Here is a 27,696-nt window from a genome sequence, read left to right as displayed (position 1 = left end):
ACGAAGAAGACACCCTTCAACAACCAGTTGAACCAACCCACAGTCACCATGACCGGCCTTGACAACAAACCCGCCACCGCCTGCCCAGCCCTCGTGAAGACCCTCACCAAGACCCTCGCCAAAGTCACCTCCACCATCACCGCCGCCTTCCCATCCCTAAAGGTCAGGCAAACCGCCCGTCAACAGGGATTCAGGGTCATCGGGTCTGACTGGCCGCCGGTCCGCGCCATGAGCGAGCAGGCAGTGGTCAGCAACCCCGCCGCAACCACCAGTCGAGTCGTTTCTGGTCCGGAGGAAGCGACGTTTGACGGCCATGTTGTGAGATCGACCAGTGTCATCAGCAAGACGACCGGTCTTGTCTGGGTCAAGGCGACTTGTGAGTGTTGCTTTGCAGAGGCTGAGGCGATTGTGAAGGGACGGGGGGAGAGTGCTGCTTCACCCTCACCTGGAGCTTGTTCGTCATGGCCGGAGGCTTGGTGGACGGAAGGCTCAGATCTATCATCGGGTGTAAAGGCTACTACTGCCACGACGACATTGCATATCCCGTGCACGGAGCCGGTGGAGGTACCGGACGACGCTTTGCGCCATGATTCGGTCTTTACTCAGGTCTCCGTGCCTGTCATGAAAAGTGTGCAGCAGCTTGAGCCTGTCGGGGTTCCCAGGGAGATGCTGGAGGGAGCCGCAGGGAAGGGAGAGAGGAAGCGTTATCGACGCTCTAGGTTCGCGGAGACGGGGATGGGAATTACGGAGCCCGTTCGCACTCACTTACAGCCGGTGTCCGAGATGGATTAAACGCCTACAGGTCGAGGGGTAAGTGTGGACGGCATGACGATTCAGCAAATGAAGTCGAAGCTTGAGCGGTCTAAGCAGATGGGCGGGAGTACTTGCACCGCATGGGGTGCATTCTTGGAGTGTTAGCAAGGCGTTTGGGAGATACCCACTGTACGTTTGCAGAAGTATTTCCGACAGCGCCACATATTTACATTGAGCTCGTTGCACCCGTGCATGTGCCTCTTGTTGTCCTTGTCAAGATAGAGGTGGGTAGTAGGATGCCCTTGGAGGAGATGTTGTCGGCCCCCAACCCAACCGTGGCGCCATCGGCGGAGCGCACCGTGCGGCAGGATCTGCATCCCGCTGTCATCGCGCATCACCTCGGCTGCTCATAGCAGTGACAAGAGCTCCAGCTTCATAAACTTCCATCGAGATAGTTGTGAAGCGTCAACACACCATGGCACCGTCAAGGGCCTTCACGACGGCATTCCGCCGGCTGGCCTCCGTATCTACCATCCTCCAACGTCCGCAACACCGCTGTATCTCCGCCTACGGCTATGAACAAGCCAAGGTCCTCGCCATTCAATCCCTAGGCGAGCCCAAAGACGTCCTCCACCTCCACGGCCACTCCATCTCCCCACCCCACGGCGACCTGTTGACCGTACGCTTCCTCGCCTCCCCCATCAACCCAGCAGACATCAACCAGATCCAAGGCGTCTACCCTACGAAACCCACCTTCACCACCGCCCTCGGCACCTCCGATCCGATTGCGGTGGGCGGTAATGAAGGTGTCGCTGAGATCATCGCCGCGGGGTCAGGAGTCAAGGGCATGCAGAAGGGTGATTGGGGGATTATGAAGAAGCAAGGCTTCGGGACTTGGCGGACGCACGCTCAATGCAAGGCCGATGAGCTGATGGTGGTCAAGGACAAGAGTGGTTTGAAGCCGGAGCAAGTAGGAACTGTATCCGTCAATCCGATGACGGCTTACAGGATGCTCAAAGACTTTGTGCGGCTGAAGGAGGGGGAGTGGTTCGTCCAAAACGGGGCCAATTCCGGTGTGGGGCGGGCAGCGATACAGCTGGCAAGACTGTGGGGTTACAAGAGTTTGAACATTGTGCGAAGGCGCGAGCAAGGCATGGCTGAGCTGAAGAAGGACCTGAAGAGTCTTGGCGCAGACGCAGTAGTCACGGATGAGGAGGTCGAGTCGAAAGGCTTCCGAGATCAGGTCAAAGAACTCACAAACGGTGGTCGTGAACCCATCCGCCTAGGCCTCAACTGCGTAGGCGGCTCCCTCGTCAACAGCATGGCCAAGCATCTCGCACCGAGCGCTCATATGGTGACCTACGGCGCCATGAGCAAGCAGCCCGTCTCCCTGCCGACAGGTTTACTTATCTTCAAGGACATCCACTTCGATGGATTCTGGGTGAGCAAGTGGAGCAATGAGAATCCAGAGCAGAAGGAGGCTTGTGTGAGCGAGGTGTTGGATCTGACGAGGCAGGGGAAGTTCAAGGATGTGCCGATGCAGCCGGTGACGTGGGACTATGATACGAAGCAGGACGAGCTTGTGCAGGCGGTACAGGGCACGCTTGAGGGGTTTAGGAGTGGGAAGGGAATTTTTGTGTTTGGGAAGACGTGAAGCTGGGTTTGTGGGAAGGATATAAACTCCACTCCAACAGCAGCCGACATGCGAATCGCCACCATCACGCTATACCAAGTCCGCGTAGCTCCACATCCCTAGGACATCCCGGGTTCCGCAACACTATTACCCAACGGAGCCATCTCCACCACGGCGTGATTCTACCACTCAGCCACGCTACCCTCCATTTCCGCACCACAACCGGTGTCCTCCTCGCAGTCTTCGTCCCCCGCCTCGCCCCAACCTCGTCCACCCGGCCTCCAAGCACTCAAGATATACCACTGAACTGCCTTAACCACATCCCGCCGACCCCGAGACGCTCTAAGCCGCCCCCACTTGGAAACATCAGCATCAGCGCAGATCTCCTTCGAAGCTCATATGGCGATGACATCGACCCAATAGACCCTCGGGCGCTTGGTATCGACTTTCCAAAGCGCAATCATCAAAGCGTGGTACGTGTTGGTATTCGCGCTGGGCTTCGGGAATGGCGTACTGGGAGACTTCGAGCAAGGCATGCGGGGTGCGGGCGGAACTTGGTTGGTGGTGGGATGGTTGGTTTTCATGCCGGCGGCGAAGACGGGCAGGAGTTTGGAGGTGAGGTTGAGGCAGGTGGTTGTCACGGCGTGAGGGGGCGGTGTTAGGCGCGAGGGCTGATGGTATTGCGTGAGTTAGGTGTTGCTTGGGGTGGGGAGTCTACGCGTCGTAGAAATGCTGGATGATCAAAGGGTCCGTGGATCGCGGAAGGCTGGCGCATTCCAACTTCCTCGGCTGTGTCTGTGTACATCACATACTCGTGAATTGTGGATATCGTGGTGACGATGGGAACATGGGTGGCGTCTCTGTGTCCATCGTTGCTAGATTATGCATTATGCTTACGATCGTACACTTTACTCGCACAGGGAGATGAACATCACTGTCAATCGTGAATGATCGTCGAGTATTCGATCGCATAGATCGTTTGCTACCATTCTCGGCCATCTTCCTCGCCGTTGGCTCAGAATCGTAGCAATGTCGAAGAACCGGACTGTCGTATTTGCTGGCGCAGACGCAGCGAATAAGCTAGTAGAAATTTTGCCAGATGTGTAGCATCGCACGAGGAACCGCCAACTGCTATGCTGCAGTGACTGAGCCGTACAATAAGACATCTCGAGTACGCAGTGGGAACGAGAGGGCAACAGTAGGGCACACGAACAAAGACCGAGATCAAGCTCAGGTCATGCATACAGCCGCATCGGCAAGAAGCTACGTACGTCTCCAATGCCTGCTCTCTCTTCGGCCATCAGGCCATCAAGCCAGCAGCCACCATCCGATCAATAGCGTACAAACACGACCGCACAGCCCTAAAAGTTCGACGAGCCGACAGCGCCCAAACTCTGAAACGCACCGGGACCGCCTGGCGCCCTGCCCATGCCCGGAGCCCCAAAAGCAGGACTAGTCTTACTTGGCATAGGACTTCCAATTTCGCCCAACCCAGCGACTCCACGTCCTTGGTCCGGCGTCCGAGCGTCTGGCTCGAATTTGACCGCCAAGCCGTCACCACCCGCCTCGCCCGTCCTCCGCATCGAGAGCTCGCCGCCGCCGTTCTGACTATCTCCCTCCGTTTCGCAGATCTCTTCGATCTCGCGCAGCGTGGGCGGGGCGTCGAGTAAGGGTCGGTTATGCTCGATTTGGCGGAGTAAGATGTTGATGGGGTGGTATCCGTCGCCTTCGCCGCGGGTGGCGTTGCTAAGTTGTTTGCAGGCCTGACAGATGGCCAGGCGGATGGTGAGGGGACGGTTGAGACTGGTGCCGGTGGGGCGGTGTCCGAGGGATGTGGCGCCGCCTATGGGACCGAGTGCGCTGAAGGCACCGTTTGCCGCGAAGGCGGAGGCGTTCTGGGATGAAGGCCAGGCGCTTTGGGTTGGGAGGTTGCCCCAGGACTGCTGGCTGAGGGAGGAGCTTTGACCGAAGGGGAGACTGGGTGTGTGCCAGTTGCTGCCGGGTGCGCCGAAGCTGACGGGTGGTGAGCCGAGACCTCCAAGTGCGCTGAGGCCGCTAAGAGGACCATTTCGTACACCTTGCATTCCAGAGTGCCGACGGCTGTCTGTGGCGTTTGGTAGAGGCTCGTCGTCATCTGCAAGGAGCGCTGAGCTACCGAGGTGCTTCGACAGGTCGTCAATGTCTGTGTTTGAGCCCTTGCGCTCTTGACTACCGGGCTTGACACTACTAGGTCGCTGGATAGGCGCCGGTCGCGCAATTGGCTGGTTAGCGGCAGATTCGAAGCGCTCCTTCTCATTCACAGAAGGCTGCCGCGAGTGGGCCGGCATACCCATCCTAGGCGCATCCGGCCCGGAATGATGCATAGGTGGTTGGCCAATCGCTGACGTGTGAGCGGGCTGCGCATGCTGCTGCCCAAAGCCGGGCGGAGGTTGATTTCCTAAAGGCGCATCGAAAGGGAAGCCCATACCTCTCCCTTGAGGCGGCATCATGCCCGGTGGTGGCGGTGGCATGCCGTTGATACCAGGGCTGAAAGGCATCCGATTCGGTACGCCCATGGGGGGGGCGTGGTGTTGCTGCTGTGGATACATCGGCATGGGGCCACGGTGGCCCACGTTGCCGTGCATTATTGGGCCTTGCGGCCCTGAAAAGCCCGGGAAACCCATTGGTGACATCGTTCCGAAGCCACCTGGGTGTTGCTGCTGATGGTGCATTCCTGGAGGTGGCTGGATTGCTGGGTGAGGCATAGGCGATGTGGCCTGCATTGGATGTTGTGGACCCATATGCTGATTGCTCGGCTTTTGCATGATCGACTTGGGGTGGGTTGCCGGCTGATGCTGAGCTTGGACGCTATTTGGTGACGAGGATTTGCTGGGAGCACTCGACACTTGTGACTGCGATTGCTTTGGCGACGAAGCGTGCGAGCCTTGCTGAGAGGCTTGCCTCTGCTTAGCCGGAGTTGGCGCCTTCGGTATGGCAGGCGTTGCAATCGATGGATGGGGTGAAGAAACACCAGAAGGCGTCTGCTTTGGGTAGACTCCAGGCACCGCCACCATGCCGATCTGCGAAGGTCGCTTCTGGATTTGTGGTGGCTGCTGGGCTTGGGGCGGCTGGGCAGCCTGCTGAGCGCTCTTCTCCCGGTCTTTAGCCTCCTTCTCCGCCTTCGCCTTCGCCTCGCGCTCCTTCTTCTCTTTCTCCTCCTGAGCCTTCTGATCCCGCGCTTCTTTCTCACGGGCCTCACGCTCTTCACGCTCTCGCTTTCGCGCTTCGTCCTTGCGAGACTTCTCCGCCGCTTTCTGCTCTCGCGCCTTACGCTCAGCTTCTTCACGACGTTGCTGCTCCTCCAGTTGCCGACGGGCCTTTTCGGCTTCTTTACGGGTTCGCTCTTCGTCCTGCTTCCGCTTCTCTTCCTCCTTCTTCTTGCGCTGCTCCTCCTTTCGCCTCCTCTGCTCCTCTTGCTTCTTCTCTTCGGCTTCTCGTAACCTCGCCTCCTCCGCAGCCTTCTCGGCGTCTTTGCGAGCCTTCTCCTCCGCCTTAGCTTGCTGCTGCTGCTTCTTCTTTTCCTTCTTCTTCGCCGCATCCCGCTCCTTCTTCGCTTGCCGTTGCGCTGCAAGCTTGTCTTCGTCCTGCAGCTCTTCCAGGAGCCGCGCCTGGCGCTCTGCTGCCACTTTCTCTCGATATGCATTTAGAACTCGCTGCTCAAACATCCTCGCCGCGAAGATTTGGAACATCCGCCTGCCCTCCTGCATTCGCTGCTCCTCGGAAAGACCCTGCAAATGTTAGCGCATTTACATCACCAGTTGCGAACTGAAACCAACTCACGTTCTCGGACTCCTCGTCCATGTCCTCGTCGTAGTCGTCCTGACTGTCATAATCTTCTTCGTCGGTGTATTCGTCGCCACCTGCAGCCAATGGATCCTCGTGGTTGTACGTCGGCTCGGGCGGATACCCACCAGGATGGGTCGGATTGGCCGCCGCATACTCTGCCTCGCTCTCCCGCTGCATGCGCCGCTCGGCCAGTTGCTCCATCATCTCGATGAATTTGCGGCCATCATTCTTCAGCAGATCGTCGGCGACGGTCAGTAGATTGTCTGGTTTACCCTTTAGCCCTTGCTGCAATTTCTCAAGCCAAGGTGTGAGGATACCTTTGACGGTCAGATTCTGGCCGAAATTGAAGAAGTCAGGCACGCCGCCCAAACGAGGCAAATTAACCTCATCCTCGTAGTCATCGTCCTCCTGCGAGTCGTACTCATCTTGCGAATCATACTCTTCTTCCTCCTCATCCTCCGGATCGTCAATGTGCTCGTGTATCTGACTCGTTCTATGCTGGGGTTGGGGTGGCGGCGGCGCCGCAAGAGGGTGCGGTTTGCGATGCTGTAATGGACCAGGCATCAACCCGTCGCTGGATGGCAGGGGCGGCTGATCGTGGTGTGCGTATTGCTCGAGCTCCTCGTAATAGCCCTCGTAAAGCACCTCCAGTTCTTCTTCGATTGCCGTGCGTTTCCTCCCGCAGACAGTGCATGAGCATGAATGCTTCTGCTGCTGCTTCATCTTTCGTAAGACGGCCTCCTTTTCGATCTTTAACAAGGACTTGCGCTCATCCTCGCTAAGACTCAGCCAGAAGTCTTTGATGTTCTGCCGCTCCTGCGCCGTACTCGTGTTCCATATGTTGCCGTGGCTGTGAACGTCCTTGTGACCAGCCGCACGCATCATTGCGGATGCGCCCGCTGGAGGGTTCGGTAAAGGTGGCAGCAAGCTTGGATCGTAACTACCATGATGCCCTACGCTCCCTTTCTTCTTCTTGTTCTTCTTCCTGTCGTGGAGCGAATGGGGAAGGTCCATCCCGTTGGCTCCGGCGTGTGGAGGTATGTATTGATCGTGATACTGCTCGGCCTCCGCGTCGGAGTATTCGTAATCATCTTCGCCGTATCCGAGCGGGTCCTCATCGTAGTCCACATCTACAGGCTGGCCGGCATCGTTCAGAGGGACATGTGACGCAGCTTTCGCCGCTTGTTTGGCTCGCCGCTTCTGCTTCTTGCGATTAACGCCTACAGCACCTTTCGGTGGAGCGGTGATGACGCCGTTGGTGGCTGGCGGAGGTGGTGGAGGTGGTGGTGCTTTCGCGTTTGTCGCCATCCTTGTGGCCGTCAATGTGTATCAGAGGGGCGTCAGCTGGATCTGAGGACGTCACGTGTTAGTGTCCTGCTGACGAAGACCAGTGGATGCGTGCTCGGCGGTGTTGGTGGACGGTCCGGTGTAGTGAAGGCGAGTGGTGTACAGGCCCCACCTGGAGGTTGACCTGCCTTTTACGTCGGGCCTTCTCCGCTGGTCTGCTTGCTTCGCGTCAATTGCGACAGATCCCAGCAAGCAATGACACTTCCTCCAACTTCTGCGCGGCTCATTCGTTGTTAGAGAATTGTTGCAAACGGTGATTGTAGGTCGCGCAGCGGCATCACGAACATGGCCGGCCTTGGTGCGTATTCGGACCGTTCATTCCGGCTGATCTAACACTAACCCTAATCTATATCGGAAGAGGACATACAACCAGACAGTGCATGTATTTGAGCTTCGACACAATGCGTTTTGATGTCGCATCGGCGGATAGCAAGGCAAAGACGAATCGCAGACACATTCAAGGCACAGTCTTATCGCAAGGGAATACCGCCGGAGCTCCCTGGCTTGCGCCGAGTGCAGCCGATAGCTAAATACGACTCTATGCACACCATAGGGCATATTTAGTTACACTCCATCCACGACCTCCTTTGAGCGAGCTAATCCAGTTTCCTGACTGTGTGTCGTTGGCTCAGCCAGTGACGAGCCTCGCTGTTGCATGTGTACCCTGTCACGCAAGCTGTCGTCACTGCCCACGTACAAGGAGTCCTGCGCTCTCAGTACTGCATGTCGCAGGCCAGGCCTGTTGACCGCACCGCCTGCTTCCGAAACGTGCTCAGAGAACTCTTATGGAGCCAAAATCGGCCGCTAACACTGGATGAAATGGCAGCAGGCCGAGCACTCTGTATCGGCATAAAAGGTCTGCATATTCATTTTCCATCTGATATGGTTCGCCCTCGAACCCAGCTCCCATGGTTGCACGTAGGAGCTGTTGCAGATTGCGAATGGTCCGAGTTTCCGCGAGGGTGTATTCCCGAGCTCGCCGACGGGTAGGAGACGCTGCACGCGAGGTCAACAAAGTCCTGTGCGGCACGGTGTTAAGGGTACACTCACGGTCTCTGCCCCGATCGTCGCCTTTACGTTCGATCTAAGGAGCCGTGGGCCCGTCGGCAGACGTCTTTGCAGACAGATCACAATGAAACTGAGCGTGCTGACTGAGGCAGTTAACACACCGAGCCACGTCGAATGCGCCCCACTTGAAAGCGAACTCTGGTTGCGCGATGGTAAGGACGTGGGTCGTAGGCGCGTGGTCGGTACTATGCAAGTAGTGAGGATCATCTGACAGACGCTTGCGTATACGGTGATGCACTGCCATCAGGGCGCGGCCGAGCAGACTCAAGCCCCATACGGCCGGCTTCCTCTCGGACCCCTGCCTTTGCCGTGCTGTATGCCGTTCTTGTCGCAAGCAAAGTCGATCCCGCATGTCGCGTTCGACCGGCTGGTGTGCACGAGCTGATGGCTACCTGTGCCTAGCAATATACGCACGCTCGACGGGACACTGTTCGTACTTGAGGAGATTGGTTGACCAACAACTCCGCTTGGCCCTTTTCGACTTCATCCCGCCGGCCGACGATGTAACTCAAGACTCTCGTCGAGGCAGCCACGTATGTGCCGCTGTCAGAGGTCATAACGGGTTGCCACAAGTTCCGCCAGGGTTGGCTCTGCTGCGCCATTGCAAGTGCCACGGACCTTGACTCGGTCGCAGGCGCTCTGGTTTGGACTTCTCGGAAAAGCGTGCCCTGTCCGCCTGGTACTGCTGCTCAGTACATTTGTAGTACATCCGGTCATCGCCGTACACGGGGCCTTGTGGGAGTTGCCAAACACCAAGGTCTTGAGCTCGTTCTTCGGGTCGAAGCTGTGGAAATAGAGGGCCGGGAGAGTCGGCTCAGGGAACGTGTTCTGGTAATGGGGACTAGCCCGAGCTTGATTGACGAGCAACTGCCGCACGGGGGCTGAGCCCATTGTGAGCGGTTCGAGGGAGCCGGAAGGTTCTGCATAGCGGACATTGTCCGCGTTAGTAGCCCTAGGCGTGGATGTCGACAGCGTAAACTTCTGAAACCTGGTTGATGCCCGGGGGGCCATTATCGTGCCATCAGACCTGCGCTTGATACCACAAGCTGGTGGAGCCGCTGGAGCCGTATTGGAGAAGGTGGCGCTCCGACTTTGCTCTTGCGTCTTTGCTTTATGGAATACTCAATGTCGTCACCCATGAGATCGTTTATGGATGGTCGTCGCTGGTAAGTAATGATGAAGAACTTTCGATTGAGCAAGTATTACGGTTTGACCTTCGAGAAATGTCTCAAAACTGGTGAAAGTTGGTGGTTATGGCGGTGACTGAAGACTGCGCCACCAAAAAGTATAACAGGAACGGAATGATGCTTGCGAGAAGACCTGGTGCAGTGCAATGAGGAATCCAGTGACAGTACACCACATGAGGTTGTTCAGCATGTGAAAAGAAAGGAAGTGTACTTCACTTCGGCTCACTTAGATTCACTGATGGTATATTGCCTAGGTAGACAGAGAACATCTGGCGCGTGCATCAGGTGACCTTACTGACAGCCACATGGCCAACGAAAGGACGCTTGCTATGTCGACCCAAGTCAGTAGTATGGGTTTACTGCAGAGATCGCACTGGGGTTGTATCTTCAGTACATACTGTCCATACTCTGTCTACACCCGGCACACCTTCGCCCGCGGTGAACTGGCATTCTCTGCTCAGCCGTCCTTAGACGTGAGCTCGCTGACTCTGGAGGTCGTAATAAACCGTAGTGATGGTTCACTGTAGGTTGTAATGGTAACTTAGGTGTGGAAATCAATGATTGAAAGCAGCAGCATGGACGCTTAGCTCCGTCTTCCGGACGGTAGTGGCGTCGAGCCTTTCGCACGCAGCGGCAACGAAGGAGAAGCTTCCGGGTCGGCCGTTTCTTCCGGTAGCCTGCTCCACGACTTGAAACAACACGACACGGCATTGGAGTGTTCGTACTACTGCACCTGTTGACCAAGTACCCTCCTTTGGCAACGTTCCTAAAGCCGAAAACGTCCTCAGCAATCAGCGACACACTCCCGGAGACCACTAGGCCAGCAACGTCTCTACATCGTCCATTCTGCCAGTGTGCTTCCAACTCCGGTTGTGGCTACAAGGCCGCATCTAGTCGTACACTGAGGAAGACGGACGCGATTGCGTGAGCGCCTCATCGAGTCCGACAACAACCTCTTCAGAATACAGCCTGCTGGCTTGAGTCTACCAAATGGCTCAACAAGACCAGCAAGTGATAAGAAGGTAGGATACCGCGATATCACGAACTGGCTCAAGGCGCGGGCTGATCGAATCGTACAGAAAGCTGGTCATCATCGGCGACGGTGCCTGCGGCAAGACCAGCTTGCTTTCAGTCTTCACATTAGGCTACTTTCCTACAGTATGTGGCAGCCTTCCTGCAATGATGGGATACTGCACTAATCTGTAGGACAGCGATATGTACCAACAGTCTTCGAGAACTACGTCACGGATTGCCGAGTGGACGGCAAGTCAGTACAGCTTGCGCTGTGGGATACAGCAGGTCAAGAAGATTACGAGCGCCTACGGCCCTTAGCATACAGCCAAGCACATGTCATTCTCATCGCATTCTCCGTGTCGAGTCCCGACTCGTTACACAACATCACAACCAAATGGTTAGCTCATCCGGTACTCTGACAAGTCGCGTGCACCGCTAACCCAATGCGTAGGCACCCGGAAGTCCTAGAACGATGTCCAGGCGTCCCCATAATCCTTGTCGGCTTGAAGAAGGATCTACGTGACGACCCGGTGGCACAGGAAGAAATGCGCAAAAAGAGCGAGAAGTTCCTTACGTATGAAGAAGGCGAGGACGTGCGGAGAAGGATTGGCGCGAAGAAGTACCTTGAGTGCTCTTCGCTAACCGGCGAGGGTGTCGACGATGTCTTCGAGGCGGCTACACGGCAAAGCTTGCTAAGTGGCGACCGGAAAGGGGACAAGGGAGGGTGCTGTGTGATACTGTGAATGGGAAGGATCAAGGTCGGAAGCGCATGATGTTTCTCTATTAGCGGCGATGGCGCAGCGGGCGTCTTGCACGTACTCGGTGTGGAGTTCGACGGCGCTAGTGTATACGGAAGGCGTCAAGCATTGTGAGGAGTTTGACGGTAGTGCTGTTCGGAACATCCAGTCGGAGAAGGACGGTAGCCAGCCAAGGGAACGAATGAGCAATGTGTTTCGACAGCATGTATCACGTTAATCACGTTACAGGAATTCATCTTAGCAGCATCATTTTTTTTTTCTCCAGTAAGACTACATCTACTCTACCTAGTATGTATGTAAGTAATGTGCAGGGTGCCTATTCGCTCCTAGACGAGGGTCGTCGTTGTAGTCCGGAAGAGACTTCATCCGGTACTATCTGACAGAAGGTCTGGGTCATCTCCTTTCACCGCAAGGCGTTGATACATGCGAAACCCGGTGGTATACATAGTGACTTACACAACCTGACCAGTGGGACATGCCTCGAACGAGATGACGACGGTGCATGCCGGTTTGAAGCGCTCCTTCGACCACTTTAGCGACGTCGACGGACGAAAGTCGACGCCTGCATCACATTCCTCCCACGAGACAACGCCGACTTCACGCCAACTTCTTGAGAACAATCAAGCAATCAATGCGACGAAGGTTTGCGATGTATCAACTCAGGACTGGACCCAACTCCCACGTCATGTGGACTTTAGCGGAAACGCGTCCATCGTCCTAATCGGCGTGCGAGGCGTCGGGAAAAGTTCCCTTGGAGTGCTTGCCGCTACTGCCTACGGTCGCCGCCTTGTGGAGACCGAGAAAGTCTTCGCAGAGGCTACTGGGACCAATCCACAAGCTTTCCGGAAATTGCACGGTGTCTCTGAATACCGCAGACGGCACCGCGAAGTGCTCAATCATACGCTGAAGGTGTACGACCAAGGCGCTGTAATCGTATGCAGCTTCCTTGATCTCGAAGATCACGGAGCTGTTCTGCTACGCGACTATGCGAAGAACCATCCCGTTGTTCATATCACGAGGGACGTTGCTGGGATCCAGGCTTATCTACAGGTCTGGAGCTTTGAGCACGTGCAACAACTACTTCAATCGAGTGGACCTCTATTACGATCATGCGCGAACTTCGAGTACTTCAATCTCTCTCATATTAACGCCTCGCCTGAACTATATGGCGGTGACAGCAAGGTGAAGCCAAGCGGGCTGTTCCTGACATTGAAAAGCGCCGAACGGGACTTTCTTCGCTTCCTTAGGAGCGTGATCGGAGAGTATAAACACGCAGCATCGCATTGGACATTGTACCCACTCTCTCAGATTCCGCTGCACGAGCGAGCATACACGCTCTGCTCGCAGGTCACTGTCAGCGATGTCCTGGATGAAGACGTCGATCTGGACGAGGTGGTCGTAGGCGCTGATGCCGTGGAACTGCTCGTTGGATCGAGCTACAGCAAAGGACACAGCCTGGCCGAACTGGATGCACTGAGGGTAGCCGAAGCATTCGCAAGGCTTCGACAAGCGTCCATTCTGCCTATAGTTCTGACCGTCATTGATATGAACGGGCCGCTGCATAGCCCTGTGACTGCCCTTGTGCACTACTCCTTCCGGTTAGCGCCCGACTATTGCACTATACCAGTAGAGTGCGACGGCCAAAAGATCCGCTCTCTAATCAGCAGTAAGGGGCAAACGAAAGTCATAGTAAGCGCGCAAATTGAACCCTTACCAGAGGGCGGGTGGAGCGACCGAGCTGCTTCCGCGTTTCAGAGCCGTATTGCTGGGCTTGGTGCTGATATTGCCAAGGTTACCATGTCCGCTCGGAGTGTGACGGACTGCTGGGCGGTAAACACTTTCAGGGAGAAGGCAAGCTTGAGCAGCACGAAGACAAAGCTCATGGTCTATTTGACCCACAAGGAGGGAAGGCTATCGAGATGCTTCAACCCGATCATGACGCCAATCAAGCCAGCGTCGAGCCGCTTCAAGCGTACTGGCCGAGAAGACGACACGCTGACGGTCAGGGACGTGCTTACTGTCTTCTTTGCGTCTGGCCTCTACAGCCCGTTGCACTTCATGATCTACGGCGCAAGTGTCAGCTTCTCCCTGTCTCCGGCGATGTTCAATGCTGCGTTTGCGGCCTACGGAATGACGCATCAGTACGGTACGCACTCGTCGCCCACTCTGGACGATTTCGAAAAGCTGTCAAAAGAGCACCGCTTCGGTGGCGCAGCTGTAGTGCAACCCTACAAGACTGGCATAGTCCCTTTAATGGACGGCTTGAGCTCACATGCGAAGGCGATCGGCGCTGTCAACACAATCATACCAGTGCGGCAGCTTAACGAAGATGGCTCGATTCCAGACCAAGCTTCTTTGCTGCAGCAGATGAATCGAAGCGGACCCGTGAAGGCGCTTTACGGAGAGAACACGGACTGGATCGGCATTCGTGTCTGCCTCAGACGAGGTCTTTCCCACGCGAACAGTGTTCGACCGCAGACCACAGCTTTGGTGTGCGGCGCCGGTGGGCATGCTCGCAACAGCATCTACGCCATGCTCTCGTGCGGCGTGCGGAATATCTTCATCTGCAACCGGACATTGAGTCGAGCACACGCGCTTGCTGATCATTACAATCAGCTCCTGGAAGAACAAAGCATGGCTGGCCTAGATCCTGAAGACGCCCCGCATAGCCGTGTCAGGGTAATCGAAAGCTTCACAAGCACTTGGCCCAAAAACTTTCGCCAACCTTCTATGATCGTGTCCAGCATACCGACTCAGCTTTCAGACGGATCTCCAATCGACTTTGCACTGCCAGATGCTTGGCTGAGGAGTCCTACAGGTGGCGTAGTGATTGAGCTTGCCTACCATCCGATGGTCACGCCCATTGTACGTCAGATGCGAGCTCTCGCGCGTAGAGGCTGGATCTTTATGGATGGATTCGATGTATTGCCGGAGCAAGCATTCTCACAGTTTGAGTTTCTGACTGGTCGGAGGGCTCCCCAAAAACTGATGAGACAGCAGGTGATCAACCGTTACCGGCAGGAACAGGAGAGCTTGGCCGCGTCAGTCAACATGGATCCAAATCCGCCTGCCACTTGATACCAAAGATACGTGGTGATAGAGTGGCACTGTTCTGGGAAGTTCTATACATCAAACAAGTGCCATGGAGGTCGCAGATCACGGCTAGCTGTGACGTACGAACTGCCGGCTTTCGAAATGCGGAGTCTCTGCAGCTAACAGTTCACGGTGTGGATAGAGTTGTTGGACCCTTATAACGAACAATAATAGAGCCTCACCTCTTGGAATATTTTGTGAGTAGCAATGCCGGACCTGCACTCGCTTCCTTCTGGCTGGCGCCCAGAGCATGCCATCCGCAACAACGGTCCGAATGATCTCGCCCTTGAGCGCTGGAAGCTGCGTGAACTGGCAGAAGGTTGGCCGATGTATCGCGACTACTGCGAGTGGGAGAACCTAGAATCCATCTTCGCACAAGATGCATACATCTACACATCTTGGACGGGCAAGACCCACTTTCAAGACTTCATCAAAGCTTCCAAGGCCGGCATGGACAATGGTGCCTTTATCATGCATCGGTGTCTTGGTGCGACAACGGACATCAATCCGGAGGCGACGCGAGCAGTGACCAAAATGAAAGCCACCATCACTCAGCGCTTTCAAGTTGAGGAAAGCGAAGTCGATGCCGAGTCCGATTGCCGCTTCTGCTTTTTCTGGGAGAAGGGCACCGATACTGTGACAGACATTCCGAAAGGCGAATGGCGAGCGCGCTATGTCCGACATTGGTACGAGAAAGACCATCTTCTGCCGGTGGACCCTAGGAAGGTGCCTGCCATCCAAGACGACCTGCTGAAGGTGTACCCGCCTGGCTATCGGTACGGCGCCGAACCTCACTTCTGACAAGCCTTGCTGACGGTTTGCAGACACCTAGCCTATTGTCAATCGGTTGTGGAAGGCCACAAGGTCATCGTGGACCTGCCTGGTCATCCCAGGGAAGGTGATACTCCAACCGGCAAGGCGCATGATGCGCTGCTCTTCAAGTGCAAGACCTGGGTGGAAGGCGGCAGTATTGACTTCTGAGACGGAGCCCAGTACATGGATGATGGGAGACGGAGCCTGTAGTGAAGCAGGAAATGGACGCATGACGGTGGTAGATGCTCGACGCCTAATCGTTGAGCGGCTCTACGGATGGATCAAAAGCGGACACGGCTTCGCTGTTGCTACATCGCAATAGGCGAAGCGATGACCGTGGACGATTCCGGCATGCTGATTGTACATCACACCAGCCAACATCGCACAATGTATGTATATCTATGCATGGACCCATGCGTTTGGAGCCGGCCTCGCCGAAGCTCTGCCGTCAAGCCGGGTTATGAATGGTCGGCCATGTCCGCTCTGTGTTACCGTCTCTCCAGAGACGCGCTAACCCTTTCCAGTACACGAGATTAAGCAGGGCATGATTAAGCTCGATGACCGTCTTCGGGTAGGCAGCGCTTCAGCCGCGTCATGAGCGACCAACACCGGCACAGGTGACGAAGCGAAGCTGAAGCCATGGATTGATCTAGAATACGTCGGCACTCTCGCTTATCTTTCATATTGCTCGCCAGAAGTCTGGTCGTCTTCAGTCAGCAACGCACGGTAACACATAGCATACATAGGCTGTGCAGGGACGCTACCAATCCCAGGGAACCCGGATGCCAGCACGCCTCTGAACGCGCTATTTAAGCGTCTGGTAAGGCTGAGAACACGGGCAGTGGATGCGGGCTGGAAGCTTGAGTGACGTTAAAACTCGGTGAGGAGGATTGTCGCTGTGCATCAGTCAGCAAGCGAGCGTAAGCGAACCGCAGTGATTGGACGAATGGCCTTTTACGCTTGCTTCCACGATGCTCTTTTCAGCCAACGCTCAACGGCGTGCTGCAATACAGCAAACGGCTTCCACGGACTTCGATCGATCTAGGGTGCCGTGGTCTACATCCATGCTATCTCCATCCTCAGCTCGGCCAATTTGCTCCGCCTTTATGCTCGGTGCTGAAACCATGCCGTGCCTGAAGCGAAATGTTAGCGGGATGCGTGGGTTGGCATGGTTATATACATGCCTGCTCCTGGTCTGCCACCCAGCTATAAGAAAGCAGAGTTGTCTTGTCACTGCAGTGGAGGCCTTATATACGCACTATTCAATTTTGAGACAGACGCTGGGGCTGCTCAGCTGTCAGGTACACGCAAGGCCTCCAATCCCGCCCCTGCTGCTCAACTGAGCGTTTTCCGCAAGCAGTCATCACAGCCAGGACCGTCGCAACGATGCTCGAATTCGTCCATTTGTCCGGTGCCGAGGCGGGCAAGGACCTGCAAACTAGGCGAAAGGTCCGATCTCAAGCTATGAGAGATTTCCGACGTCGCCAGCGTGAAGAACGAGAGTCTCGTTAGTGGTGCTCTTTGCAGGCTGTTTGAGTTTGATGCTGACCACTGCGGCCAGTCAGCAAGAAGGAGCCTACGAAGGGCTCCGTCCCCGCCGTGAAAGGAACAACTCTTGAATGGCACCAGCGCGACCGATCAGTGTCCGTTACGCCCAGCCGTCCGGCACCGAGACCTCGTGCCAAATCTGCAGTCAGCACCGCCGCTCACAAGTCTAAGGCAACATACGTTGGCACAGATGGGATGCTTTCCGTTCCTGCCCAGTATGTGCCCATGCAGCCATCGTTCGAGGACTATTCGTTTGCACCCTTGGCGCAAAGTCCATACTTCGGGCCTTCACGACTTCAACGCGCCCATTCCGACTATTCCTATCCGTCTCCACAGATGGTTGAAGGGCAATTGCACTCGGTACCCAGAAGTCCAGCCAGTTGGGCATCGGAGTTTGAAGATCCTTTTCAGTCCCCAGCGCAGATCGACCAAATGTTCAGCTTCTGCAAGAGCTGTGCGTGCGCCACGATGAGTTTGGCGTTGTGCAACGACTGCGCTGACGGCATCGTTGATAGACTGCCACTGGCTGATGCCTGGGCTTGACGGAGATCATGCACAGAACGTCTTCACACAAGCCTGGTCTAAGTCTTCCAATAGCATGCTGTTGGCGGCTTGCTGTTTGTCATCTGTCGGCCACCTTGATGCTGTGCAGCCCAACAGGCCCAGCGGGCAGTATGAGCTGTACAAGGCAAGGGTGTTGCGCGAAATCAATGCCCGCGTCTGCGCACCAGACACCGCCGTGTCGGGAGAGACGATCGGTGCGCTGACTTTGCTCACATCATTCGAGGTAAACATGACCTATTGATGAGCGCGTTTTAGCTGCTGACGAGGGCACAGATCTCGCGGGGAAGCGAAGACGCGCGAACCCATCTTCAAGGCCTCAATAGCATCTTAAAACTGAAGGGCGCTATCAAAGCTGCCAGAGAAAGCGGGCTCGCAATAATGCTCGAAACGTAAGTCGAACTGTGGCCCGTCACAGCAGGAGTGATACCGTGCTGACCACGTCCTCATAGAATAGATTTATTGCACGCTATCATGTTCAATACTCCTTCAATCGTGTGTCATGACGAAAATCCGGCACCTGCATTTCGACCTGGCGCGGAATGTCTCTCTGGTCTGCTCCCCATTCTCCTGGCGGAACAGGACAGGTATCGCCAAACTCTTAGCAACGAGCAAACTGCACGATCTGAAGGATATTCGAAGTTACTCACTAGTGCAGCCGTCGCGTTCCATGCCATTCTAACAGACGCGGAAGCAGTGGAGCAGGTGTTGCCAAACGATCTGTTGACCCAGGCATGGTGGTGCAACATTGACAAGTTCAGACAAGAATACTTGAACCCCAACGGTCATCGGCGCACCAACCAACATCTGGCGCGGGCTTTCCATCGAAGCATGATACTGTGGTACAATGCTCTGTCCGGGTATCCCTCGAGTCACTCACATAGCATGGTGCATGCGGACGGAATGTTCACTTCGGTCAAGGCGGTAGAAGACTCTAGTTGGAGGGCGACACCCTATCTGGCGCTTTTCATCTTTCTTCATGGTCTCTTCGTCTCCAAAGATGTCAGTCGCAAGAGCTTCTACGTGGCGCATGTAGCGAGAGCCATCTACCAGATGGGCTCACGCGAGTGGAGGCGGGCCCGAGCGTTCGTCTACAGATTTATTGACCTGGTGCGAATTCTGCAGGCTCACACTACATTGCATTCAGTGTCGAACACCTCGGTGCGAAGCGAATTCACACCACCATGGTGGCGAGGCGGAGATCTCACGCGCTTCGGCTCACCTCTCGTTCGGGCGGCAACGGTGAATCCGGCAAGGATGGGCCATGGGTCACTAGCGTATGCTACCGAACCTTCACCGATGTTGCTGTCCCAGTCATTGCCTGCTTCTGAGCTCGTTACTCCCTACCTCGAGATCGACGAGGATCCGTTCGCCAGTCAACCTGCATTCAGCGCTGATGTTATAAGCACTTTGGCGGTCCAGATGGATACCAGCGAAGCTTCCCAGACTTGGTGAAGGGATTATTGTGCAACGAGAGCACATTGAACACTCAGGATTGCTGGGTTTCGAACTCGCTAGACATATACATCAATCAGCATCCGGAATGGGCAAGCCGTTCCACAACTTCATACTGCGACCCAGCTTGTGCATGGCGTCCATTGCGTTCTTTTCACGCAGCTTGCGCGACTCTTCTTCCGTGACGAGCACGAAGTTGTATGTTATCAATTTGCCTCCTTCATTGACACCATACTTCGACGCTTGGTCCTTGTTCACCGTGCCTAAGTCGATCAGCAAGGAGTCCTTAACGCCGAAGACTGCGTCGGAAGTCTCGTAGGGGTCTCCGCGAAGATACAAGGCACTAATTGCCAGTCAGTCAGCCGAGCTTGCAAATCTCGTCGGAGTGCTCTTACGTTATGAGATGGTCATAGCCTTCCTTAGCGAACATGAAGTGCATATGGCTTGGTCGGTAGCAGTGCCTCTTCAGTTGGACCAGCAACTTGCCAACAGGTCCATCATGCGGGATAGGGTACGGTACGGGCACAATAGCCTTAAACCAGAAGACACCCTCCTTGTCGCTGTGCATCACAGCTCGTTGATCCGGCCCCTCTCTGCCAGGGTATTGCACATCATAAAAGCCTTTGCTATCCGTCTCCCATATGTCGATCTTAACGCCTTCGATCGGCTTCCCGTGGGTGTCTTTGATATCACACAGGACTAGACAAGGTTCTCCATCAGGGTCATGGGCGATTTGAGCACCGTTCGGTTCCACTTGTGCTTCATGGGAGTGGAACGGTCCTAAGACTGTGCCTTCTGTGCTTTGTGGTGGCTTCGGGTGGTCAATGCTGTCAACGAGGAGAGAGAGGCCAAGTATATCCGATAGTAAGATGAACTCCTGCATTCCTTGTCAGCATTCAACCATATACCTGTCTCTAGGTACGGGTACTCACCTGCCGAACATCTGTACATATTTGGCCGACTGATGTTAGGAACAGCAACCCAGTCATCCACTCATCGTGGCTTAGTCGTGTCTCTCTTGCAAAGTCATGCAGATGTTGGACCACTCTTTCAAGAATGTATTTGAGTCTTGGATTCGGACAGCGAGAGTTGATGAGCTTAACATTCTCTGTTATGTTATCGATTGTTAGGTTCTTCAGTGGAGGCACATCAACATCAGATGGATCCATGATGGTGAAGATGGGTGAAGAGAGTGAGGGGCGGTAGTCTGGGAGAGGAAAAAGCGCTATACGTTCTGGACCGTGATATGATTCCGCACTTACTCTCGCCCTCAGTGGCCAAGACTGAGAGGCTCATTAATAACAGAATCTGTGTTGTTCATCATACTGGTCGGAATCACCCCGCGATGGAGGAATCCACAAAAACTCTGGTGCACCCCACATTGGTCAGTGCCGGAGCTTCGCTTCGGCTTATGTCTGTCTCGCCTCGTTTCTCTCATCGCCGCTTCCCCATCCTGATACCTTTGCCCGCCACAGTATGTTAGCACGTTCGGGGTGGAACCAATAACACAGATGGCGACAGTCGTGATGCCGTCTATTTCAACACTGCGGTCATGCCCAGCTTCTGCGCAACGAAGTCGAAGGCAGCTGTGTAGCCGAAAACGCCAAGTCCACATATCACACCAACAGCCTTGTCGCTCAGATAGCTGTGATGTCTGAATGGCTCTCGTGCATGGATGTTGCTGGCGTGCACCTCGATGAAGGGTACCTCGATGCCAAGCAAAGCGTCCCGGAGAGCAACGCTCGTGTGTGTCAGACCTCCGGGGTTAATGACGATGAACTTGCACTTGCGGCGGGCCTCATGGAGTCGGTCAATAATGGCTCCCTCGTTGTTAGATTGGAATGCTTCAAGTGTCAAGCCGTAGCTCTCGGTCTGCTTGCGCGCCGCTTCTTCAACATCCTTGAGCGTCGTATGACCGTAAATGTGCGGTTCACGCAACCCGAGCAAGTTGAGATTTGGGCCGTTAATCAGGAGAACTTTGGTAGACATTGTTATGAGCTCTTGTTCCGAGGCTGAGGTGGCCGAAGAAGGCAGTATGGGTACACTGTAATCGAGATGTTGTTCGAAGGTGTGAATCATGAATCTGCACGCTACGGATAAAGAAACAGCCGGCAGAAAAACCTACCTGTACTGGCAATTACATGTACGCATGCGCTATCAACATCACCAGCCTAACTGTAAAGGTGGCGTGATCCGCCTAAAGGGTAGCGGTACAATAAAGTACTATGGTCGGGACAAGGTAGTGTCCTTGACGGTAATGTGAGAGACAATCCTCCCGTTAGCCAATAGCAACCTAGTCCACGCTTAGTTAGGCTTCTCCAGCGTACGTATGAGTGATAAACTGACCTGCCCGCGGCGAAGCTCGATTGTGGGGGTCCAGAGCTGCTGGGTACGTCTAACCAATGCCTCCGTACCCTCTTCGGACTGCGCTCTAGCTCAACCGCTGCCTGCATTGCCCCGGGGATGCAGCGTACGCCGTCGTAACGTCGATATCTGGCTGGCCATCGTCAGAATGCTCGGCGCATTGTATCGAGGTTTCATGAGCCGCAACCCGACGCTCCGGTGCCGTTTCGGCTGTGCAATTTCTTCGTCGATTGCCTGAAGTGCTCATGATAAAGTAACAGTGTGCTGGTAGTACAGCATTTCGCGAGAGCGTCGCATCCATCCGGAGTGGGGCGCTTGTCTGCTTAGACAGGATCTCATTCTGGAGCACCCACGCCGCACTGGAACTGATGCTCCAGATGAGCATCTGTGAGTTGCTGCGGTGGTGGCGGTGCACATTGAAAGTCTGATACCATCCCACGAATTTGCGGGCTAGACAATAGAAGGCGCGAATCGATCGGAGGCTCGGCCTGCCGGTACGCGGGCGAATCATCGTCGAGAAAACCACGCTTCGGTTTCGAGACGTGGTCTTGCTGCACCGCAAACTCATGCGCCTCGTCACGCTGGGGCTCTGACATCGTCATTGTCCCAGATAGCGGTGGCTGTTGCTGTAGGATTGATAGGAGCGGATGGGTCTCGGCGACCAACTTCCTGGTCTCTTCATCCAGCGGCTGCCCGGCTTCCTCGGCTTCTATGACAAGTAACCATTTCCGCTTCAACTTCGACATCGTAGTGGTGCTGCAGACGACGTTGAAACGGTCATGTATTAGCCAGACAAGGTCGTCAAGGTACCGAGTCCTGTTCTTGGAGTCACGTAACCATTCTCTCACTTCCTATGGCTTATCAGCAGGCATGATACTATAATGGCTTAAGGCAAAACACACGAGCTCCTGCTCCGCATTGAGCGTTTTGGGTCTGCCGTTCTTTTTGTTCAGCTCTACGGGTAGATAGGCTGATCCATATTGCTGAAGGCATCGCTTCATGCGATAGATGGAACTTCTTCCCACCTTCAGCTTTCGGTGTATAGTCGTTGGGTCAAAGCCTGCCTCGAGCAGCTCTCTGATCCGAGCCTGCACCTCGGGTGGCTGCTTGCCAGAGCCGGCCATTCTTGCTGCTGGTTACGCTCCTGGCTATCGTGGCTCCAAAAAGCCCGAGAACATCATAGACGGCGGGTGAAGTGGTGGAACGCTGAGACGAAGCGCGAAGGGGACAAAACTCTGTGGTCGGTGATAAGACTTTCGGCCAAAAGTTAACACTTTTCGGCCGGTAACATAGGCTGACGTAAACACGCATTGTTACGGAGGGGAGAAGACAACGAATCGAATGCGTCTTTTTCTATCTTAGTTCAATGCGAGTACACTGACGTACTATTGAGGATAGCGCTCCTTCATTGCATTGGTTCTCTCTCCGCATGCCTCCGTCCGTTGCTCCATCCCCCGGAAGCAACCTTCCATCATCCTGTTCCTTCTCCCATCGGCAAGGTACATAAAGAGCTCGCGATTGTAATTGAGGCATCCAGGCTCCGGATTACAGCCTATTGCGTGCTGTCGACTCACGCTGTGTCCAACCTTCCGTGAGGATCTCACAAGCCTGGTTTTGGGACTTTTGCGATCATGGGTAGATCGCATCTGCGACGCCATGCCAATTGAAGCGAACGGAGCAGGGGACCTGACTAGGGTTCCACGCAAACGCACCTCGGAACTCAACCTTGACGAGCGACAGCCGTCGAAGCGCTCACGGGTTTCGCGAGCGTGCGATCAGTGGTTCGTGGTTCCCGCGATATCTTGAACAGAACCGGAACTGATACGGACCATTGATGAAGCCGTGCAAGTCGCGAACGGTGTGACGGTGAACAACCGTATTGTATTACATGTAGCAGCCAGGGTATGCCTCAAAAGACTTCCTCCACCTACTATAGCTGACAATTATCATCAGCAAGACCATTCCCCATATCATAGGACTTCAGAGATTTGGCTGACGAAAGCGTAGAGCCGGGAGTGCACCTACCATGAGCAGCCCAAGAAGCGCGGTATTCAGCCGAACTATATTCGTACCCTCGAATTGAGCCTGGCATGGGTCTTACGCCACTCCACTCAAGTCGAGCACAGACTTGCTACTGAGCTCGCCAGCCTCGATCCTGGCGACGTACGCCTTACGATAACGGGCAAGGATGCTGCCGCTGTACGCTTCTTCAGCGTTGCTTGGTATTGACTGTGTTGCTGAGTACTCCCATAGGCGGAAGAGCTCCATCAGCAGTGGCGCAATAGCCTCATATCGAGACAGATCGACCAACTGCTGTCCGGAAGGACTGTCGAGTGCCCGTATCCGACTACTACAGAGACACCAGTCTCTCCACAACCATCGGTAAATGTCTCGCAGCAAACACCGGACCCGCAGTCGCACACGAATCTGGCGCACAGTCGACCTGATCTCGAGCTCTACTACCTTGACCCTTCGCTTGGATCACGTCATGAGTAAGTCGAAACACAGTTCGCTTCTGCCTCATGTCATACTAACTCTATCAGCGAGCCCGTTTCAGGACCATCTGTGAGTGAAAGGCCGGAGCTACCAGCAAATGCGTGGACATTCCTCGAGTACTACTTCGCTTTTACCCATTCGTGGTTGCCGATCACTGACAAGCAGGAGATGCTGAAGCTCATGTACGCAATGCCTCTGGAGTCAGAAATATTCGACGGTAAGGCGTTCAAAGCTGGATATGCGGAGCTGTGGAGCATAATGGCGCTTGTCTCTGCTCAATTACAGCATGAAGACATTGACCAGACACAGCGCCTTCGTGAGACCGTGAACAAGATGCTACCTCAGCACTTTCGTGACTATGAGCTGAGTCATGTAAAAGCACTCATCATACTCGCGCTACTAGAAATTTCGGAGTCAGACTGGTTCGCCGCATGGATGCTGATCGGTTCCGCAATACGACTTATCTCGGTCATGCAAGCGGACGATATCTGGTCCGAGAAAGGCGACCCGGACCGTCTCCGGCCAGACGCTAAATCATTATCTCACTCCCAGAAGACTCGGTTAATAGTCGTGCGTATCGCAGCAATAATGGTTGAGAGGATGATTGGATCCGCCTTTAACTTCCCTGGCCACTCGCTGCAAACTGCGACTGACATCGAAACCGCCATCAAGGAAGACGACTCCGAAGAATGGGCGCCGTGGTCTGACCCTTTCGGCGCGCCTGGAGCAATCAAAACACCCAGCAGGCCGTATGAAGCCCTCAATAGAGTGTTGCGTCTAGGCGCGAGCACGGACACTGAGCGATCCCAACAGCTCCGAGACGCCGTCCTTGCCTTGATCCAAAACGCGACCCAAACGACAGCCAGAAAACGACCGCTAGATATTCTGACAGATCTGGAGTCCCAGAAGACTCGATTGGTGCTGGCGAATAACACAGCCGGGACTGTTGTTTCTGAAATCCATGAGTCACCTCGATTACGCATCTCGGATCATATACAAGATCGATTCAATTTCATACCGATTCCTGAGGATCACGGCATCGGCGTGGCAGAAGACCACGCTCTATTCGCTACTGGCGCGGCCGCTGGGCCTTCGGCGTGGGCAGCAGATTCGATGCCGCAAGAACAAGGCTTCATGGCAGCTGCAAACTCTACGAATCGAGCAATGCCCATGATGGATATCTTCGAGGAATTCGCCATGTTAGAGCGGACCGACACTGGTCAGCACCCACAGTTTATGCAAAATCTTGGCTTTGGTCCAGACGTTGACCTTGCTGAGTTCTTTGGCTCGGATATCTACCAGCCGTCAGACCCGCTGCTCGCCTATATGCAGCCACCGTTCTCCACTCGCATGGCGGAACAGCAGCGACAGTCCGGCGCTGAACCAGGCTGAGATAGTTAAATGGTCCAAGAAGGCCGGTTCAGTGACCGCATACGGTCGTTCAATTGTCTAGATCACGAGTATCGCGGCAGGCCTATCAAGCATATCATATCGGTGTGCCCGCAACCTTGAACTGCGGACGGTCAGTGGAAGTATGTTTGAGCGTGCGTTAACGGTAACGTACAGGATGAGCCTCAGTGTTGAAGACGAACTGATTTGCTCCTCGGTGGTTCACTTGATAAACGGCGTCTGCAGCTTGTATCAAGTAAGAGTACTTGAGCACCTTGAGCAAGCATTAGCGAAGTGCCGAACCTGCGACGAACACGGCACTTGCTCACCTCTGCGAAGAAGAACGAATCTTGGAAGTCAAGAAAGCTACCACCGTTGGCGGCATTCACGTTCGAAATCTCGGAATAACCGGAGCCCACGTGCGTCGTACTGTTGATGGCAAGGAAGGCGTTCCATGCCCACTAACGAACCTTGTCAGCAGACGTGATTGATTACGATGAGGTTGGGGGAAGATACTCACGTCTTGATACTTGGTGTCGCCGGTCGCACGGTAGGCATAGTAGAAGCTTTCAATCACCTCCGGCCGCAAGATGTACTGGCTCGAGGTGATGTAGAACCCAGCTTTCTGGTAGAAGGCTTCCTGTCCGGACGGGATTGTCGAGCTATTCCAACCAAAGCCCTCTGGACCGATGCCGGTCAACGTCTGGGTATACGTGTCCTCACAGCCGGACACCAGCGACAGACCGAAGTCTACATATTGCTGCTTCTTCAACACAAGGCCACCGAGGATGAAGTTACCGCCGTCGAAGCACGCCAGGTGGCCGCTGTTCTCGTTCGTCGTCTGGTTGTTGAAGGCTGCCAGCCAGGTAAGGTCTGGACGGGAAGATGGATGCGAAGCGAGGTAGTTGATGGTACTATCGGCGGCCGCAACCCAGCGATCTTTGTAAGTGCCGAACCTGGATGAGTCGTAAACGTACATCTTGATAAGGTATTCGTAGAAGCTGTCGTCTCCGCCATTCCATCCGCCCGATGCATCAGCAAACTGACCGCTAGCTATGTCAACGTTGGTACCGACAAGGCCTGGCCACGGTTGAGCCCACGAAGGTTGTGGGTTGAGCAGGTACGATTCGGCTTTCCTGTAAGCAGCAATAGCAGAATTAGCGTAGTAACCGTGGGTATGGAAACTGATCACGACGTACTGTGCAAGCTGACCGTATTTAGTGTTTCCTGTCAGATCGGACAGGCGTGTCCACTCAAGCACAAGCGTGCCAATGGTGGCAATGCTATTGGTTGTTGAGCCGTCATTGCTGCGGTTGGCCAAGATCAGGTTATTGCTTGGGATCCCAGTCGGTGTGTCGAAGGCGTAGCTCAAATTGTTCGCCAGATTCTGTGCCTGCTGCAACAGCTGGGCGACATTGCCGGTCTCGCGACCCGTCAGACAACTTCCTCGCTAAGGTGAAGGATTGTTCGCAGCTTACATTGTTGGCCATGCCGGAGCAAGGTCCATTCAACAAGTCGTAAGCGCTCAGCATCTGCGGAAAGCATGCCTCAGCATCATCGTTCATACTCTGTGGGTCAAGCAGCGTGCGCTTACCCCAGCCATGTATCTGATCGTCGTCTCGAACAAACTAACCGCCTCGTTCTGGTAGCTGACGCCCCAGTTGATCGTAGGAATGTAGTTGAGGATCACATTGACAATATCGGGCAGATCCATCACAATGGCGGTCGTAATGGCATCTGCAGCGGAGGCGCCCCAGCCGTTGCTACTGTTGTTAGCAGCAGTATCGAGGTGTTGCCGGCGGCACACATACCGCGAATTACTAAAGGAGTTCGAAACGGGATGCAGCTCGTCATTTGGGAAGGCGTATCTGCTCTCGTCAAACCTCGAGCTGTTGTGTGAAGTCCACAAATCGATGCTTACTTCTGGTAACCGTTCCATGCAATCTGGAAGGTCTGCTTTACCGCATCAGCCCGAGAGCTGGCGCTGCTCGTGGAGTCGGTCCGGTGGCCAAGCGTCGTCGGTGCGGCAAAGATACCAGGAAGCACCGCCAAAGCGGTCAAAGAAGTAGCGAAGCGCATGATGGCGGTTGAGATATCAGGGCGAGGAAGACACCAGAATTGACGGAATAATGAGCAGCTTTGCCAGCATAATCTTCTGAGGAGTCCTGCTCATCTTATTCACCTTCTTCCTACTCAAACGCGTCCTGCAATCTACTGTCACGCGCTCCTCCTCGGCCTATGTCCATTGTGGACAAGTCGCTTACGCTCCGCCGAGCTGCAACATCCATCCTGCACGAACTAATGGAAACGATGGTGGAGTCCGCGCAAGTGAACCATACAGTGGACCGTTCGCAGGCATGTGTATACCACATGCGCTCAAGCGAACGCGGTA

General features: G+C 54.8%; 13 protein-coding genes across 13 annotated transcripts; 7 read left to right on the top strand and 6 right to left on the bottom strand.

Moving 5' to 3' along the window:
* Nucleotides 1-48: 48 nt before the first annotated feature.
* BAUCODRAFT_151162 (uncharacterized protein) lies at nt 49-2,407 on the top strand (the record flags this gene model as incomplete). The annotated part of the gene is made up of 2 exons (XM_007681902.1): nt 49-376; nt 1,209-2,407. 2 exons carry the CDS (start codon nt 49-51, stop codon nt 2,405-2,407), a joined length of 1,527 nt encoding a protein of 508 aa, XP_007680092.1.
* A 1,242-nt stretch (nt 2,408-3,649) lies between these two features.
* Nucleotides 3,650-7,758, bottom strand: BAUCODRAFT_261372 (uncharacterized protein). The gene is made up of 4 exons (XM_007681901.1): nt 7,687-7,758; nt 6,529-7,561; nt 6,206-6,474; nt 3,650-6,153 (listed from the first exon to the last, which is right to left on the bottom strand). The coding sequence occupies exons 2-4, from the start codon at nt 7,517-7,519 to the stop codon at nt 3,748-3,750; spliced, it is 3,666 nt and encodes a 1,221-aa protein (XP_007680091.1). The 5' UTR covers nt 7,520-7,561; nt 7,687-7,758; the 3' UTR covers nt 3,650-3,747.
* Nucleotides 7,759-8,330: 572 nt separating this feature from the next.
* Nucleotides 8,331-9,637, bottom strand: BAUCODRAFT_27096 (uncharacterized protein; the record flags this gene model as incomplete). The annotated part of the gene is made up of 4 exons (XM_007681558.1): nt 8,331-8,577; nt 8,728-9,014; nt 9,064-9,311; nt 9,352-9,637. 4 exons carry the CDS (start codon nt 9,635-9,637, stop codon nt 8,331-8,333), a joined length of 1,068 nt encoding a protein of 355 aa, XP_007679748.1.
* Nucleotides 9,638-10,803: 1,166 nt separating this feature from the next.
* Nucleotides 10,804-14,663, top strand: BAUCODRAFT_27095 (uncharacterized protein; the record flags this gene model as incomplete). The annotated part of the gene is made up of 7 exons (XM_007681557.1): nt 10,804-10,835; nt 10,893-10,971; nt 11,025-11,224; nt 11,279-11,551; nt 11,586-11,790; nt 11,875-11,881; nt 12,055-14,663. The coding sequence occupies 7 exons, from the start codon at nt 10,804-10,806 to the stop codon at nt 14,661-14,663; spliced, it is 3,405 nt and encodes a 1,134-aa protein (XP_007679747.1).
* Nucleotides 14,664-14,774: 111 nt separating this feature from the next.
* BAUCODRAFT_261137 (uncharacterized protein) lies at nt 14,775-16,128 on the top strand. The gene is made up of 3 exons (XM_007681900.1): nt 14,775-15,454; nt 15,503-15,880; nt 16,016-16,128. The coding sequence occupies exons 1-2, from the start codon at nt 14,886-14,888 to the stop codon at nt 15,657-15,659; spliced, it is 726 nt and encodes a 241-aa protein (XP_007680090.1). The 5' UTR covers nt 14,775-14,885; the 3' UTR covers nt 15,660-15,880; nt 16,016-16,128.
* A 56-nt stretch (nt 16,129-16,184) lies between these two features.
* Nucleotides 16,185-17,056, top strand: BAUCODRAFT_261245 (uncharacterized protein). The gene is made up of 2 exons (XM_007681899.1): nt 16,185-16,792; nt 16,849-17,056. Exons 1-2 carry the CDS (start codon nt 16,463-16,465, stop codon nt 16,957-16,959), a joined length of 441 nt encoding a protein of 146 aa, XP_007680089.1. The 5' UTR covers nt 16,185-16,462; the 3' UTR covers nt 16,960-17,056.
* A 512-nt stretch (nt 17,057-17,568) lies between these two features.
* On the top strand, nt 17,569-19,055 carry BAUCODRAFT_125722 (uncharacterized protein; the record flags this gene model as incomplete). The annotated part of the gene is made up of 3 exons (XM_007681898.1): nt 17,569-17,826; nt 17,877-17,992; nt 18,053-19,055. 3 exons carry the CDS (start codon nt 17,569-17,571, stop codon nt 19,053-19,055), a joined length of 1,377 nt encoding a protein of 458 aa, XP_007680088.1.
* A 36-nt stretch (nt 19,056-19,091) lies between these two features.
* On the bottom strand, nt 19,092-20,406 carry BAUCODRAFT_261117 (uncharacterized protein). Its single transcript, XM_007681897.1, has 3 exons — nt 19,988-20,406; nt 19,451-19,932; nt 19,092-19,398 (listed from the first exon to the last, which is right to left on the bottom strand). The coding sequence occupies exons 1-3, from the start codon at nt 20,222-20,224 to the stop codon at nt 19,128-19,130; spliced, it is 990 nt and encodes a 329-aa protein (XP_007680087.1). The 5' UTR covers nt 20,225-20,406; the 3' UTR covers nt 19,092-19,127.
* A 182-nt stretch (nt 20,407-20,588) lies between these two features.
* BAUCODRAFT_77582 (uncharacterized protein) lies at nt 20,589-21,044 on the bottom strand (the record flags this gene model as incomplete). The annotated part of the gene is made up of 1 exon (XM_007681792.1): nt 20,589-21,044. One exon carries the CDS (start codon nt 21,042-21,044, stop codon nt 20,589-20,591), a length of 456 nt encoding a protein of 151 aa, XP_007679982.1.
* A 215-nt stretch (nt 21,045-21,259) lies between these two features.
* BAUCODRAFT_261101 (uncharacterized protein) lies at nt 21,260-21,706 on the top strand. Its single transcript, XM_007681896.1, has one exon. It carries the CDS (start codon nt 21,385-21,387, stop codon nt 21,655-21,657), a length of 273 nt encoding a protein of 90 aa, XP_007680086.1. The 5' UTR covers nt 21,260-21,384; the 3' UTR covers nt 21,658-21,706.
* Nucleotides 21,707-21,754: 48 nt separating this feature from the next.
* On the bottom strand, nt 21,755-22,543 carry BAUCODRAFT_27090 (uncharacterized protein; the record flags this gene model as incomplete). The annotated part of the gene is made up of 2 exons (XM_007681556.1): nt 21,755-22,270; nt 22,322-22,543. 2 exons carry the CDS (start codon nt 22,541-22,543, stop codon nt 21,755-21,757), a joined length of 738 nt encoding a protein of 245 aa, XP_007679746.1.
* Nucleotides 22,544-23,075: 532 nt separating this feature from the next.
* BAUCODRAFT_151152 (uncharacterized protein) lies at nt 23,076-25,307 on the top strand (the record flags this gene model as incomplete). The annotated part of the gene is made up of 4 exons (XM_007681895.1): nt 23,076-23,207; nt 23,427-23,618; nt 23,673-23,911; nt 23,963-25,307. The coding sequence occupies 4 exons, from the start codon at nt 23,076-23,078 to the stop codon at nt 25,305-25,307; spliced, it is 1,908 nt and encodes a 635-aa protein (XP_007680085.1).
* Nucleotides 25,308-25,401: 94 nt separating this feature from the next.
* Nucleotides 25,402-27,383, bottom strand: BAUCODRAFT_76808 (glycoside hydrolase family 47 protein; the record flags this gene model as incomplete). The annotated part of the gene is made up of 9 exons (XM_007681732.1): nt 25,402-25,428; nt 25,480-25,578; nt 25,634-25,765; nt 25,825-26,440; nt 26,504-26,727; nt 26,783-26,836; nt 26,899-27,067; nt 27,116-27,172; nt 27,226-27,383. The coding sequence occupies 9 exons, from the start codon at nt 27,381-27,383 to the stop codon at nt 25,402-25,404; spliced, it is 1,536 nt and encodes a 511-aa protein (XP_007679922.1).
* Nucleotides 27,384-27,696: the final 313 nt, after the last annotated feature.

Source organism: Baudoinia panamericana (genome assembly GCF_000338955.1).
Source record: "Baudoinia panamericana UAMH 10762 unplaced genomic scaffold BAUCOscaffold_12, whole genome shotgun sequence".
Classification (NCBI taxonomy): domain Eukaryota; kingdom Fungi; phylum Ascomycota; class Dothideomycetes; order Mycosphaerellales; family Teratosphaeriaceae; genus Baudoinia; species Baudoinia panamericana.
The sequence above is the reverse complement of the archived record's forward strand: the minus strand, read 5'-3'. Positions and strand labels throughout refer to the sequence as shown.

What these genes read in the sequence shown, in the direction of transcription:
- BAUCODRAFT_261372 (XM_007681901.1), bottom strand. Translation starts at nt 7,519, where the DNA reads ATGGCGACAAACGCGAAAGCACCACCACCTCCACCACCTCCGCCAGCC. An exon ending in CCAGAATCTGACCGTCAAAG is followed by an intron (nt 6,475 to 6,528) that starts GTATCCTCACAC and finishes AGGGTAAACCAG; the next exon opens with ACAATCTACTGACCGTCGCC. An exon ending in TGGACGAGGAGTCCGAGAAC is followed by an intron (nt 6,154 to 6,205) that starts GTGAGTTGGTTT and finishes TAACATTTGCAG; the next exon opens with GGTCTTTCCGAGGAGCAGCG.
- BAUCODRAFT_261137 (XM_007681900.1), top strand. Translation starts at nt 14,886, where the DNA reads ATGCCGGACCTGCACTCGCTTCCTTCTGGCTGGCGCCCAGAGCATGCC. An exon ending in GTGTACCCGCCTGGCTATCG is followed by an intron (nt 15,455 to 15,502) that starts GTACGGCGCCGA and finishes GACGGTTTGCAG; the next exon opens with ACACCTAGCCTATTGTCAAT.
- BAUCODRAFT_261245 (XM_007681899.1), top strand. Translation starts at nt 16,463, where the DNA reads ATGCTCTTTTCAGCCAACGCTCAACGGCGTGCTGCAATACAGCAAACG. An exon ending in TGGGGCTGCTCAGCTGTCAG is followed by an intron (nt 16,793 to 16,848) that starts GTACACGCAAGG and finishes GTTTTCCGCAAG; the next exon opens with CAGTCATCACAGCCAGGACC.
- BAUCODRAFT_261117 (XM_007681897.1), bottom strand. Translation starts at nt 20,224, where the DNA reads ATGGATCCATCTGATGTTGATGTGCCTCCACTGAAGAACCTAACAATC. An exon ending in TATGTACAGATGTTCGGCAG is followed by an intron (nt 19,933 to 19,987) that starts GTGAGTACCCGT and finishes CAAGGAATGCAG; the next exon opens with GAGTTCATCTTACTATCGGA. An exon ending in GGCTATGACCATCTCATAAC is followed by an intron (nt 19,399 to 19,450) that starts GTAAGAGCACTC and finishes ACTGGCAATTAG; the next exon opens with TGCCTTGTATCTTCGCGGAG.
- BAUCODRAFT_261101 (XM_007681896.1), top strand. Translation starts at nt 21,385, where the DNA reads ATGAGTGATAAACTGACCTGCCCGCGGCGAAGCTCGATTGTGGGGGTC.